General features: G+C 35.6%; 1 protein-coding gene across 3 annotated transcripts in view; it reads right to left on the bottom strand.

Annotated features, from left to right (window-relative positions):
• Positions 1-2406: 2406 nt before the first annotated feature.
• LOC121408958 (cytospin-A-like) overlaps positions 2407-15527 on the bottom strand; it is a 42860-nt gene continuing 29739 nt past the window's right edge. For all 3 annotated transcript variants that reach the window (XM_041600699.1, XM_041600701.1, XM_041600700.1), the window contains 5 exons: positions 12064-14528; positions 11456-11567; positions 10333-10449; positions 7585-7644; positions 2407-7202 (listed from right to left, as the gene is read on the bottom strand). In XM_041600699.1, coding sequence (XP_041456633.1) covers positions 7113-7202; positions 7585-7644; positions 10333-10449; positions 11456-11567; positions 12064-14408 — 2724 coding nt within the window. In that variant the 5' untranslated portion in view covers positions 14409-14528 and the 3' untranslated portion in view covers positions 2407-7112. The remainder of the gene's footprint in view (positions 7203-7584; positions 7645-10332; positions 10450-11455; positions 11568-12063; positions 14529-15527) is intronic.

Here is a 15527-nt window from a genome sequence, read left to right on the forward strand (position 1 = left end):
AGTCCCTGCGTTTTGGTTGCATCGCATTTCATTTACAGAATCAATATCGTGAAAGCCAATAGCATGGAGTGAGATAGCATGCCCTCATATGCAGTAAAAATTTGATTGGTTGGTTGATTTATTTCTTTCACTGTTAACCAACTTAAAGTTTCCCATCCTGGAACTTAAATCCCTCTAGAGCACTAATGTGTGACAGAGAGATGAGAAAGAAAATGTGATAGCTCCAAAACTCAATCATAATGACTATGTGCAACACCAATGAAAGCTAATCATTTGATTAGGCTCCTGAAGTTGTAATACTTTACTTCTATGACCGGGAATGAAGGTCATTGAACACACTCTTTATTTCTCATTACATGCATTTTGTAATCACGTTTTCAATCATGATTCATGTTGCCATTTAAATTTGGAACACATCTTAAGCATGCTAATGCAATCAAAATAACCTCAACACAAACATTTCCAATCATGACAAGCACAAATTTGTATTTGATATTCCAATCTATTTATTTTGAAATGGAATCTTCTCGCCATATATTTTTTGCATACAATAAGCAATACAACCACTATCAACATAACTTTAATCCTCAAAACAGCTTTTGCAGGCAAATTTAATCTCTCTGCAATTATTAATTACAGGTATACAGCATAGCAAAACACCAACAACCCTGAATATCAACTTGTGCTTTAATTTAAAAAAGGAAGAATGCCAGTATATTGTACAGTTAAAACAAACTGAAAGTGATGGGTCATTTGCTTTCAACTATTCACCATTTCACAGATACAATATTAACATATCTACACTGCTTTACTTACCCACATTTTTGTGAACAGTTCGTTAATAAAATTCCTTGCATTATTGCATAACAATATTTAACATGCACCCAAGGGGCTCTTCTAAAGTGGTTATAGGCCTATTCTTCTTTGGGGAAGAGAGCGAAAAAAGACAATTCTTGCAGATCCTCTAATGCAATAATTGTGCCATAATTCTATTTTTATGGGGGCATCTCTTGCAGCAAATATTACAAAAATATGATGTACAAAAAGAAATAAAATGTCATGGTAACAATCTAGGGAAATACATTAAAGGTCAGTTCAAGATTTAATAAACAATCACACCTACTTGACACACATCTATAAATACTCAAAACACATACATCAAGAATGGCCAAAAATATGTGACAAATGATGTAACAAAGTAATGGATCATTTTCTCTTGCAACAGTTGCTTATCGCTAACCACTAATTTCTCTTAATTTAGAATTAGGATTGTGGTAGGGTTCAGAGCAATGTGAGAATTAGGGTCAGGGGTCATATTTGGTTCTTTTCTGTAGGAGGCTGCAAAGGTTCTAGGAGCAAATGGAATCGATTACAAATAATGTTCACAGATATGTTGATTTGGTCATGACTGCAAAGTAGCGTTTGGAATAGTTGTTTTTGGAATGCGCTATCTAATATGCATTTGCACAAATGTTGTGGAATGAATCACAGACGACAATATTGGAACAGAAAACTGAAAATAAAATAGTGTTGTGTTTTACCGAAATAGAAGTTTGGAAGTTTATCAAACTTACAAAATGAAAACTCACTAAATAAAGTTTCCTTGCCAAAGTAATACTATGCTGCAGCAAAAAAAAACACCAACCCTAGTAACACACTTTGCCATACAATGTGCTGCAACTTGATAGAATTGTGAAGACAGCACATGCTTTTAAGGTCTACATTCTATAAATATGAATACAAGTTATACTCAATTACTTTTCTGTTAAATATTATCAAATCACTTTCATCAAGGAGACATAGTGAATAATGTGTGCTTTAAAACTATATAAATACATGTACTTGTGAATAACATTTAGCAGTGATTGCATTACACCACCAGTCACAATTCTTTGACTCGCTATTACCTATTAAAGGGGAAGTTCACCCTGAAGAAACCTTTGTTGTGAAAACAGCAGAAAAAATAGTAAAAAATATTGGTGAAGGTTTGAGGAAAATCCGTTAAAGAGTAAGAAAGTTATTAGAGTTCAAAATTTTGGATTTGTGACGTCATAAACGAGCAGCTGCCCCATGTGTTATGTAATACAAAATGTATGAATTTCAAATTTTGTATGGTTCCTGATGACTTAATTTTGTTTTCTTTTCATGATCGGGTGTGAAATGATTTGTCTATTGATATACAAAAGTTACAGTAAAAACCATTTTCAATTTTCTGAGAAAATGACATTTCATTGATTTTTTACCATTCGCTATGTAGGAATGCTGCTCGCATATGACGTCACAAATCAAATAATTGAAATTCTAATAACTTTTTATAATTATTTGATGAATTTTTCTCAAACCTTCGGCAATATTTTTTATCATTTTTGCTGCTATTTTTACAATAAACTTTTTTTCAGGGTGAACTTCCCCTTTAAAACCAGCAAACAATAGATTAAGTGAATCAAATCTATTGTTCTCTGGTTTTAGCAGGTAGTTGTGAGTCAGGTGACTGGTAGTGTATGTCAAAATGTGTACATATTTTTGTTGAAGATATACTACTACACTTGGTAATCCAATGTGTACATGAGATTCAGTAGTTAATTAATATCTGGATAAGAAGTAGAATAAATTAATTGGAAAGACACAGGAATATTAAAGTAATAATTCATTCTTAATCTTATTCATACATTGATAGTGTAATATAGTATCTGTTAACATGTCAAAGGGAAACTTCAAATAATCTTGAAAATAATTTAAACACAACTTCAGCCAGAGGGCTTTGTCAAATACATACTTACATTACACGGAAGCTAAAATTATTACATTTGCTCTAGACAAATGATTGACATTGAAACAGCTGACAATCGCCGTAGTATTTTTCAATGAATATAAACTCAATGATATTAGTTAGCTTTTCTCTTCTAAAGATTTAACCCTCATATCAACATCATTGTGACTTCTTTATATTCTATTTTGAAACATTGCTATGCAAGGATTAAACATGCTTTATAAACCTGTATTATTCTTTACACACACACACATATATATATATCACTTCTCAGGAACAAAATTGTGCAAACAAGTGCATAGACTTATTAAGAGCAGGCAGTGACGTCAAACAAGGAAAAACAGTTGGTTCCTAGTTATTACATCTAAAGAGACGAGAGGGAAAATATAGGAGAGGGGGGACACAAAGAGAGAGTGGGAGAAACAGCTTAAGCACTATACTGCTTATCATGTAGGTCTAGATCCATGATATATGGTTAAAGTTCACCTTGACTTTCCGTGACTTCTCTCAAAATTATTGCTCACAATTAAGACCACTAGAATCTCGCTTAAAGAAAGAAGAATCAAACCCCAATTAACAAAGCCCCACTAAACTCTGGATGACAAATACATACATTCTTTATATGATATGATGATTCTTACAGAGGCACCATCCACTACACATACTGAACAGAGTATGTGATAACAAGGCAATAGTCGTGCTCAAGTCACAAACACTGGACAAATACTGCCCTCTGTTGTTAATGCATGGAATACCGGTACACTTACAAACTTTGCATAGGCATTTTTTTTTCAACTTGTTACAAATCTATGTCACACACAGATGAAACCTAGACTTTCTTAACAACACAAATATGATACACACATTCATGTACAGGCAGACAGATGCTTCATGACACAATGTAATACATTGTGATACACTGCTTTTGAAGAAATATTGCTTTCCAAAATCCAAGATCAGCAAGATATATTTGAACCAGCAATGCTAAAAAAGTAAATCAGAGACACAAGTTATAAACCACAACTAATTGTAAAATGAAACTACTTTCAATAGTTTGAGGCAGTAGAGAATACACTAGGCAGCCTGAAATGTCAACATTTTCTCATTTGAATATGTTTTTAAATAAAAATTTCTATAACTACAAGCACATCAGTTATTACCTTTTTGTATTTCAAACACAAAATAAATAAACCATCAATAAGTCAATTATTCCTGTGAGACTTCAAGTATTTTGTGTTTTCATAAAATGGCTTCTTTATATAACTGTTACATGATGTTTACTAAACTTGTTTTGAAAACTGACTTTACCGTATACAAATCAAACAAAGTACTTTACACATAAGTGACTGGTTTATCCCAGACCCAATCATAGAGCTACATGTAATATAGCAAAGAAATCCAACTAATTTGTTTGATCAAACTAAAAAGGAGAAAAGATTAGATTGAGACACATAAGGAATGTGTGGGTGTTTTTTTTTTTCAAAATTCTTTGTCCTGTAAATGGAAGTGCATAAAATAAACATTCAAAATGAGGGAATGCAAATCTCTCAAAAGTGGAATGATAAAAGGAATTATCTGGAAGATAGGAGTTTGGTAAGACAAATATAAAAAATAAAAACAGGTATTTTTCTAACCTCAGTCTTTGACCAATTGGAGGCCGCATGATCTTTTTATACATGTAACACATGTTTTCCATAGACGCCAGCCCTCATATATGCAGGCTCAGTCTTCAACAGATTGAAATAATAAAATAAATAACGGATTGACACAAGGAGCACACTTAATAGTGGTAAATGAAGAGCTTGAAACCATTTTTTTTTCATTTGTGCTGTAATATAGAAACATACAGAATGCCTACCCTATAAAAATAGCACTGTTGCTGTAGGAGACTGTTCCAGTCTGTGTTAAAAAATTAATAATTCTATTATAACTTAGCCTTTAAGCAAGACAATGTGTCTGTTGTGGTATTTATATCACATACCTACTGACTGGAATAAAGACTATTTTAAAAAAGCTGAGTGAGTGCAAGGATTTCGAGCTTGGTCACAGGGCCTTTAGGAACCTGATTTGGATATTTTTTTTGTTAACCATTGTTTCTGAATCGCAATCGCTACCTGAGAGGTAGCGGCCAATCAGCGAGCATATTGTTCGCATCAATGAACCCTGTATGACCCCGTGCCACAGAAGTGAACGAACCCGATCCCATGACATCATCATAGACACCTACAGTGCAATTAGTGCATCAGCATGCTCATGAATAATTCATATATTCACATCTTCACCAGATTCCATATGGCCTCGCAACTCTATAAAGTTGCTCGTACTCACTAGGGTATCGCCAATACTCTTCGTCGGCCACTAGTCTCATCTCAGCCACTACTTCACGAGGAATAGAGCCAAGTCGCGAGGCCTTGTCAAAAGGCTAAGTATACCTTTCCTACTAATACTTCAGTTTGTCTGACATAGCATACCCTATCTTGATAATGTAAGTTCTAATCAAAACTGGAGTTTCGGGCCTTGTTGGTAGGATCTAAAATAAGACTGAAAATTTTAAACAATGTCACAACACACCAGAATAATACTATAAATAAATATGAATAACTTTTACATTAAACATCAATCTTGGAAATGCATTCAAGACTAAAAAGAAATCACACAGACTAAGTACAAATCCTATAGTCAAAATAAAATATAACAGGTAATTATCAAAACAGGCCAGCAAATTCAATGCACACGTAGGAGATCAAAATTTTAAATAACATTTTTGTACAAAAAGTGATTTGCCAAGAAACCCTATGCAGCAAATACACAGAATTTACATGAAACTTGAATACATTTTCTTTCAAATACATTTACAATAAACTCCAGTGATGGGTCAAACAAAGGTTTTATTCACAAAAAAGGTCAAGTTCAAACTATGGTCTTATCACCCATCCATAGTTCTTTTTTCCCCCAAGCACACTTTTGCATAGAATGCTATACCAGTGCAAATCATCTTTCCAGAAACTAGTTTTTAAATGATTTAGTAATGCTCACATTGATATGAAATTATGCATCGATCCCCCATTATGAATTACCATCAAATACTCTCTACAGACAAAAATCCATTAAAAACTCAATGAATACATACTTCTACACTCTACAGACTCCATTAGAACACAATTACATCAAAAGACTTCAGCCTTAATTACCTGTTGTGTCATAACAACTAATATCATCTGAAAAAATTTGTACTTGGGTCACTTGAGACCTGATATGGAAATTATTTTCATTCATGAAATACAGTTCCCTGTTCATCAGAAACCTATATAGCTAGATACAACATACATCACTGCTACAGAAGGATTTTTTCTTTTGTTTTGCTGACATAAAAGACAAAGGAAACTTGACAAAGAAGATGGGCAATTCCATAAAATGATCAATGTTTTAGTATGTCTGATACCTATTTGGCTCAATTCTATACTTCAATCTATGAACATACCAAGCCATGATTATTGAAGAGGATTACATCTTTTCTCATGAAGCACAAAGTTCCTGAAAAAAGTTCATTTCAGGAAGGCCCTGGGGGTTGGATGTATCTATGGAGTTGCTCAGATGTGATGCCGAAAATTATCTTCTTCCAAAATTATTGTACTAGATACTAATACCACAGAACAAATTAATATATCATATACAGATTGTTTGTATATGATAAAGCTGCTCACTTTCATGATGCATTATTCTTGCATATGATTACAACCAAGAAAAATAACACACCTTCATTTTCAACCTTTTATAAGCCCTTAATAAGGTCTTGGGTTTCAATTTTAGCTGTTGCCTTCAAATACACCTGGGGCCCGTAACACAAAGGTTAGCGATTAATCGCTAATTTGAAAGAGCAATTCTGATTGGTTCCTATTCAGTCTACTGAGCAAAGTGTGCATGCAACAAAGATCTTGATAGGCTATTTCATTTAGCGATTGATCGCTAATCTTTGTGTTACGGAGCTCAGAACCCTGTTTCTGCAAATCTACATAAAATGCTGCGATGATCATGATGAATAGCTGACCATTATTTGTGCTTCTTCAGGACGTTGTCTAGAATGAGGGTATAATGCTGCGACTCTGTTATGACAGACTGGTATCCTTTCTGAGGACAATGCAGTGATCTTGCTCATATCCTTAAAATTGCAATCGCCACTAAGTGATTGTGTCGGTATCAATTTATCACAGAGAATAGGTCTGAATATTCACCATCAGTACAGTACCGGAGGCCTATATTCAAGAACCTTTATGAACATGAAATCAAAAGCTAGGGATGTCATGAACAGACTGGTGATCCTTTCTTCTACCATACAGCATGGCTACGTCTCAAAATACTTGTACAGGGCTGTGACATAAGTCATGACAGACTTCCAGTCTGGCCTCTCTAACTTTACCATGTCATCAATGTCCTAAAACAGGGAAAGAAAAGAAAAAGGATACAATGTTAATTAAAATGACATGTATGTTTTTTTTTCACGTGTTAGGCATCAATGTAATGGGTTATCAAAAGAATTTATCAGATATATTTTTTCCCAATATCTTTGCACCAACCTTTAAGTGTGACCATCTTAAAGTGTGACGCAGTTCAAACTGGGATTTGCTTCCATGCGTATATAAATAGACGACCATGTGGTCATGTGCCAATGGGCATTTTTTCTCCTAAATCCTGTCATATGGTCTCCTAAAGTATCTCAAATTATATAAAAATTCATTAATAGTGTTGATATATCCTTCCCAAGCCAATTATATATCAAACCATTTCATATTCATTCTTCAGGAAAACTTTCTTACCAAAATGGATGATATCCCTATTGACTCTCCCGCTTTGAAGGCCACAGTAAAGTTCCTTTTCTGAAAAGATGAAAGAGAGACTACCATCAATCAAAAGGAAAATGGCAGAGTATCACCCATGTTTATTTATGTACTACACCACTTTACACTAAAATTGATGAGTGTTTGTCTGAAGCTCTTTATTTATGTAATACACCACTTTACACTAAAATTGATGAGTGTTTGTCTGAAGCTCTTTATTTATGTAATACACCACTTTACAATAAATTGATGAGTGTTTGTCTGAAGCTCTTTATTTATGTAATATGCCACTTTACACTAAAACTGAGTGCTTGTCTGAAGCTCTGTAAAATAGAGAAACAGCCATTTGTGAAATGAGATAAGAACATTAAAACATTAAAATATCATGGGGGAATGGGAAGATGGGAGATAACAAGTCTAGTCCATGGGAGATAGCAAGAAGGCTGTTTACTGCATGATATTTTAAAGTAAAAAAAAATCAAAAGGAAAGCTACACTCTTAATGAACAACACCTACCAAGCATGCATCATCAACGTATGGCTGCAATATGTTTATCAACATATCAGAAACCTCATTACAGAGAAACATCTGTAATACTCCTCACTTTAAAGTTTTCCCTTACATGAATTTCACATATTATTTTCTAGAAAGGGATGCAGCTGGGAGTTAGCAGTGATGGAAGTGATCAAGAGAAGAGATTGATATCTTAGAGAGGAACAGGAAGATACAGAATAGCAGAGGTACAGCCCATTAGGGATTTATAGCAAGGTCATAAAATGAAACATGAAGAATGGTTTCATTTCAAAGTCTCTGAGAGATTATAGTAAGCTACCTAGACATGACACGACAAAGCTCAGCTTCATTTTTGTGTACATATCAATGTGATCATATAAGGCAACAAAGATGTTGATTGCAGAGGTAGGGGACATCATTTAGCTGTTTGACTTGAATAAAAGAGTCAAATCTAAGACAGTTTATCTGTATTTTCAATTCAAATGGAATTTATTCTGATTTACATATACATTAGGATTTCATTTCAAAGCTGTACAAAATGTGTTTAGGGAACATTTGGTCAATTCAATTTTTTTCCTCCCTTTATCCATAACGTTTAAAGTGTGTTTCACAAAATTGCATAAGGTGTTTGAGGGGCAGTTATCTGGAAATCTATTAACATTTTGATTCAGCCCTAGTTATAACAATATGTGTAATGAGTTTGTCTGCACCAGTGTGGACTAACGTCACACTCATTAGAGACTTGTTTGAAGTCATATGCATTATCAACACAAGTGGGGTGATTCGTTTCACCAAATGACAATTTTTCTGAGCTTTATTGCATAACGTCTGAACACAGCTTTCAGGGATTAAAAGAAAGTTAGAATGAAATGCAAGGGATGATTTCACTTGACTAGTTTCCAACACCCATATAACAAAGGTATACTACATTAAAACCAATGTGGTTTAAGTCTATGATTTAACCAAGGGTAGCCAACCGTAAAACATCTGACCAGGCAAAAAAAATGACATTTTATTTTAGAGGGGCTACTTAAACAATCTAATGCCTAAATCTGCAAAATGTGAGCAGGAAGAGGCTTATCAATGGGTTCAATGTCAATTGCTCCGTTACAAATCCACACACTAATCAAACGACTAACTTCAACCGTGGATTTAACACTATACCCTACCCTAAACCTAATATAAACCCTAACCCTACATCTTTGGACTATTAAAAGCCCAAAGCAATTGTTGCAGTGTCACCTATCAATGAATACAAATAGGGTACAGTGTAATAATTGCACATATCAACTATACTCCAACCCATCTCCATCCCTTCTATCAACTGAGAGTTACTGACAGTAATTTGAATTCATGGGCTCTAGCATGGTAATTGATCATAAGACTGATTTAATAAATGATTTATTTCATTGATCAGAATGAGTAATCAGCCATCAGAGTCAGTTGTATAATCAATAGTTATTTTCATGTCATTGGGCACAGTGCATTACCTATGATTTCTCAAAAAGTTTGAGGGTGAAATGACTAATAGAGAAATATAGTCAATGTAACAATAACTTGCTTGGTTGCCAGAGCAGCTAGAGTTAAATGCTTGAATACATGCTAATATCTCAGTGGATTTGTGTGATGTGGGTCTTGTAATCTCATAAGAAAAGAAAATCAACTGAAGCTAAATTTAGCTTATCCTGATCATGGTCAGGATAAGGCACATATAACGGCTGATAATAATCTCAGTGAATGAAGAAATGCAACTTGTTGGAAAAGAAAAAATTAATAAAAGATGTCAATGGCTTGTATTCTGAAGTCAGGTTTAACTTTACAGACCATGGTCTAACTCTGTGCTAAAATTATGGGGAGCAAAAAAATAAAAAAAATTATGTTTCTATTGTATATTTCTTATGATTGATATTTTGCTTTCATTATGAAGACAAAATACTTCACAATACAAAATGTATTATTCCCAAATTATTATGAACAATTTGGGTGTCATATGAGTTAATCGATTGGATGTGTACTGTTGGGTATTTGTGCCCCAATTGGCTCTCCATAGTTTAACCACAATTTTAAAACAAGGGTTCAATTTTAACCCCAGTTCAGAATACAGGCCAATGTGTCCAGTAACATATCGAAGGGTCTTTAATCCCCTTTTCTCTTTTTAGCTCCAAAATTTTCATCAATGCTGGTCAACCTAAACTCTGTAAGTGGAGTCTTTACCTTGTCTTGATTGTTGAGTTCATTCCATGGTATTGCTTCAGGCATGTAGCTGTGTATAATAGCACAGAAGGCAAGACCATCATTCCAACTGCTACTGAAGTTCGTCACTTCTACACCCTGAGGAGAGGATGACGGAAATAAAATGGAGGTTATTTGCGATCAATATATCTCCTGGAGCATTATGGGAATATGCCAATTGAACAATTTTTGTGCTATGAGACAATTATAATGTCATATAAAAGAAATCTCATTCTGTAATATACAATAAAGCATAAGGTAATAATGTGCTATAATTGCATGATACTCTTGCTTCTAAGAGCCGCATACCAATACCTTGTCTTAGATTATAATAGCAGACCCCATTTTAAGTTTATACGCTATTATCTACTCACTTTATGGTTTATATCCTACAAAGTACTCCCAACATAATAGCTATTCCAACTTTATAGAATTTATGTATTATACACTATTGCACAATTGCAATCTTCCTTAATAGTTCTGTGCCATTATGTACTTTCTACATAATGGTAAATCTTTCTATAATAGTGTCTCTGCTAGGAAACATTTCTTTACAAGCAGATTGGGAAGGATTAAAGAGAGATTATTCTAAAATCCATCCTAAAGCATATTATATACCGTAACATTAATCACAGCACATAAAAAACTATATTAACTGCAACTTTCTAAATAAAATAGAAAGAGAAGACTGCAAACTGGATACCGAATGGAGGACTTATGGTTGATTCAGATCAATCACAAATCCTGGGTGATGCACGTCAGAAAACAACTTGTAAATATGTTCGACAGCAAGGTGGATGCATATCTCAGCATAATTCAAAGCTCAATTAAAAAATTCTTGTATAGACAACTTATATCCACACAATTCCCCCCTCCCCCCCAAAAAAAAAAATATATATATTGAATAAATAAATAAAATAAAATTGAATCAAATTTTAAAAATAATAAAACAAAAATTAAAAAGTATTCAACAATAATGTTTGAAATTCAAGATGACAATTCCTACCAACCCTTATGAATTAAAATTAAATCTTTTAAATGTTGCAGGCTCATCCGCCAAACAACCATTTGTCCTTTAACCATCCAAGCCATACCATCATCTCACCTTATAGCCATGTGCCCTAGCCTGGCACCATTTGAGTAAGGCATTCCTCTTGGAACCACCTCCTTCTGACTTGACCAACATAGACAAAGGGTCTTTCTTATCTATACCATCCCTGCAGAATAAAAGAATAAAAAGAAAGAACATCAGTATGATTAGTTGAAGAAAATGAAAAGTAGAACACAGCTTTACATATTAATTTACCCAACACCATTTTCAAAACGCATGAGTCATAAGTCATAAACATGATGCTCAAAGGACTATTGAAAATCACACAATAATGGACGTTACATCATATTTGTGGTAAAACTGACAATTTTCAAAGCTATTTTCCCGCTTTATATATTGCATACTAGTCTTTCAGACAGTGAAAAAATAAATGGCCTTAAATAGAGTCAGTTTTACCACAGCTAAATTAATGATGGAAAGCAGTTTCATAATTTGGAGTGCTATAAAGTCACATACCAGGGCCTGTTGCATGAAAGGTAACATTAGGTTAACTACCATGGAATCCTTGATTTTGATTGGCTGTTGATCAGCGTTACCATGGTAGTTACCATTGGATGGCAAAATTACTTTAAAAAAAAAAACGATAACAGATGCATACTTACGTTGTCTTCTTGGCAGTTGGTGACTGGTTGCCTACCGAGTCTCTTGGAGTGGGTGAATCACAGTCCCTTAAAGATGATGATGATGATCTGCGCCCAGATGAGATGGGTTCATTGCAGAGTGATTTAGCCCTTCTTGAGGTGGGGGACTCACTGTTATCTCTGCTCATAGACCGTCTGGTTGAAAATTCTCTATTCCTGGAAAGGGCATCTCCAATCATCTGGCGTGCTTCATTACGATTCCCTGGTTGAGACCTGGAGCGCCCTATCATGCTGTCATCAATTGCTCGATTGGAGGAACTCATAGACAGCTTCTGAGCATCATGTGTAGAGATGATGGTAGTGGTAGCTCTTCGTGTGTACTGAGGTTTAGAGTTCATGCTCTTAGTTATTGCTATTGTGGTGTTCCTCCTCTCCATTGGAGGCCTGGCGTTGGAGAAGTTCATTGAAACAGGAGAGGTAGGGCTTGATGGAGTCTTTGGTGCATCTGCACCAGCATTGCTTTCAAGGTTCTTAATAATATTCTTCACAGAAACTTTCCCATTGCTGAGAGTTTTACGAGAAGTGCTACCGCGGACAATGTCCTTTTCTGAGGATTTCATAATAGCTTGCATCCTCTGACGGATCTCATTCTCTGTAGGAGTGTTCCGGGGAGGGGCAGGAGTGGTTGGGGTTGGAGGTTTATGCATCCTTTCAATCTTACGCAGTCTCTCTACTTCAGCGGATAAGCTTTTGATCTGGTCCCGAAGCTCTGCTTTGTCCTTCTCTAGCATTTTCACCTCATTCTGAGCTTCATTGCGGTAATCGTTGGCAATCACCACAGCCTTCTGCAAATCCCGCTGGAACTGCACCCATTCTTCTGAATCTCGAGCGCTTGTACGCTTCAAGTCAACTAGATCCCTACCAATATTTTGCTTCTCTTCTCGCAATGTCTGTACTGCTTGGTTAAGGTCAGCAATAGTGCTTAGATGCTGCTGCTTGTCATATTCTTGTCGCTCAACAGTCTCCTCCAACTCTATCACTGTTTCCTTGAGATTTATAACCTCTGTTTCTAAATCTGCCTTCTCAGAGTCAAACTCACGAATCATTGCCTGATACCTCTCCACCTGTTCTTCAAACTGATTCTTACTTGATTCATACTCATCCTCTATTCTCTCAAGCTCTTCTTGAAGTTTCTCAGCATGGTTATTGCTTTCTTCCAAGGCACGTGCAAGCTCTTCACACCTAGATTCTGCTGTGTCCTTTTTAAGTCTTGCATCTTCCAACAACTGGGGAAGGTTTAAGCTACCCTTTGGATCTGAATACCGAAAAAGCTGATTCAGTTTGTCCTTTTCAGCCCTCAAAAGAGTTTCCCCCTTCTCTCGCTCAACTTCCAAACTCGATAACTTTCCCTTAAATACAGTTATCTCTTGTTCAAGTGATTGCCTTGCAGCCAGGGCACTTCTAAGCATGCTCTCCATTTCCAAGAGTTGGTATTTGAGCTTCTCAACTTCTGACTGAATCTCATTATTGTGTTCCTTTAGGAGATCAGTTAGTTTCTCCTGCTCTTCTTTGCTTCTGGCCATCCCTGTAGCTTGGTCTGACACAGCAGTTCTTGGAGAAGGCACACATTCATTCAATTCCTCTAAATCATATTCTATTTTGTGCTCATCGCATATAGCTTTGAAATGCTGTATTACCATATTCAGTTTCTCCGTTTTGGACATTTGTCTGTATAATGCTTCTATGATCATTGACTTCTCCTCACCAAGCTTATCTGTGTCTAAAGTGAGGTCTGTCACCTGATCCTGAAGGTCTTTGAGTTCTTGAAGAGTTGCTTGCAACTCCTCATTGACAGTGTAATGGTTTTCCTCCATCTGAAGGATCCTGTCATGTAGGTTTGCCATTGATCCTTCTCCATCACTGCTCAGAATATCCCAATTGCCATCAGACAAGTTTGATGGCTCATCAGGAAGAACCACTGATCCATCTGATGATGACGATGGAAAGCCTGGTAAAACAAGCTCTGCATTATTATCTGCTATGACGTACGATGAATCCCTTGTGGAAGCTTCCTCTACACCTTCTGCTCCAGCACCTTGTACACGTTCCTCTAGACTGGAGCTACCTTCCAATCCCAGAAGAATTGCCTTCTCGCTGTCCGTTTTGGAGGCCTGTGTCTCCGAATCGATGCTCTTCATGCGATCTTTGAGGATGCGGTTCTCATGGCGCAGGATCTCCATCTGTTGTCTCATGAAGTTGTTTTCCTGCTGGGTCTGCTGGAGTAACTCCTGGATCTCATTCCAGCCCTGCTGGTTTGCATCGTTCTTCAACGGTGCTTGAGTCATGGTTGATGAAGTGGTCTGCATTGGTGCCTACCTTCACAATGCCCTGATAGAAGACAATTGTCAATAATCCCCTTTCCTTCTAGTCTACATCTGCATTTTCAACATCTTTAACATCTGCTCTGCATGGTTTCCTCTGATGTCCTGCAGAAAAGAAAAAAATAAATGGCAAATATCTATAAATAGAAGTGATTTTACAAGTCAATGATTTTTTGAAAAAGAAAAATTTTCAAATCAATGTATTTACATATCGATGTTAGATATCAATACAATCAAGAGAATATACAGCATCCAATGAAAATTAAGATATCACCTGCGCAGTCTTTTGCAAATAAACAGCAGTAAGAATGAAAACCTGCAATGAATAAGAACTTTTTAAATGAAATCCATCCCTCACTTTAAGAGATGCAATTCATTTTTGATTCGCAAAATGAATTGTAAAAAAACCCAGACAGTTTAATTCTAATATATTCCTCACAAAAATCATTTGAAAAAACATGCCCACTCCTCTGTTACAGTTCTCTAATGCATCTCTTTGTAACTCTTCAATCTAATACCTGGTAACATTTAATGCATGATTCATGTTAGCAGAGCTCAGGAAAATAAAACTGGGCACTGGGCTAAAGATCCCATGGGTGAAAATAATTTTCTAATTGAATTTCTGATTAGCATTGAGAGCCTGCCATTTTGATAAGCTCTAGAGGGACAAGATTCAAGGTACAAATTTGTACAGTCACAGGCAGAAAATAATGAGCAATTTCTTCTCTGGTGGAATTGATTTTCTCCCGTTAAGTACCACACACTTAGCTAACCTGATCCTAAGACTCATGGGTATAAATGTGCTTCTGGTCACATACACTGTAGATGCTCTGCGTTAAAGTCAAATATGAAATGGCATTTTACAATGTGAAGGACAGAAATTCATCAGGACACAAGCTATGTTTGTTACTCCTGGTTTGAATATCCTTAAGCAAATTTTGTAATGCAAGTTCTTTTTTGTCAGGAATAGAATTTCATGTGTCAACACCAATATCACTGTTTTGATGTGATAACTAACCAGTAGTTTCAATCAGATTCTTAACTTCCAATAAAAAAAGGGGCCATCTTCTCCAGCAGAAAGGAGTGAAAAGATAATTAACCAAG

The sequence above is a fragment of the Lytechinus variegatus genome, chromosome 2 (assembly GCF_018143015.1).
Source record: "Lytechinus variegatus isolate NC3 chromosome 2, Lvar_3.0, whole genome shotgun sequence".
Classification (NCBI taxonomy): Eukaryota; Metazoa; Echinodermata; class Echinoidea; order Temnopleuroida; family Toxopneustidae; genus Lytechinus; species Lytechinus variegatus.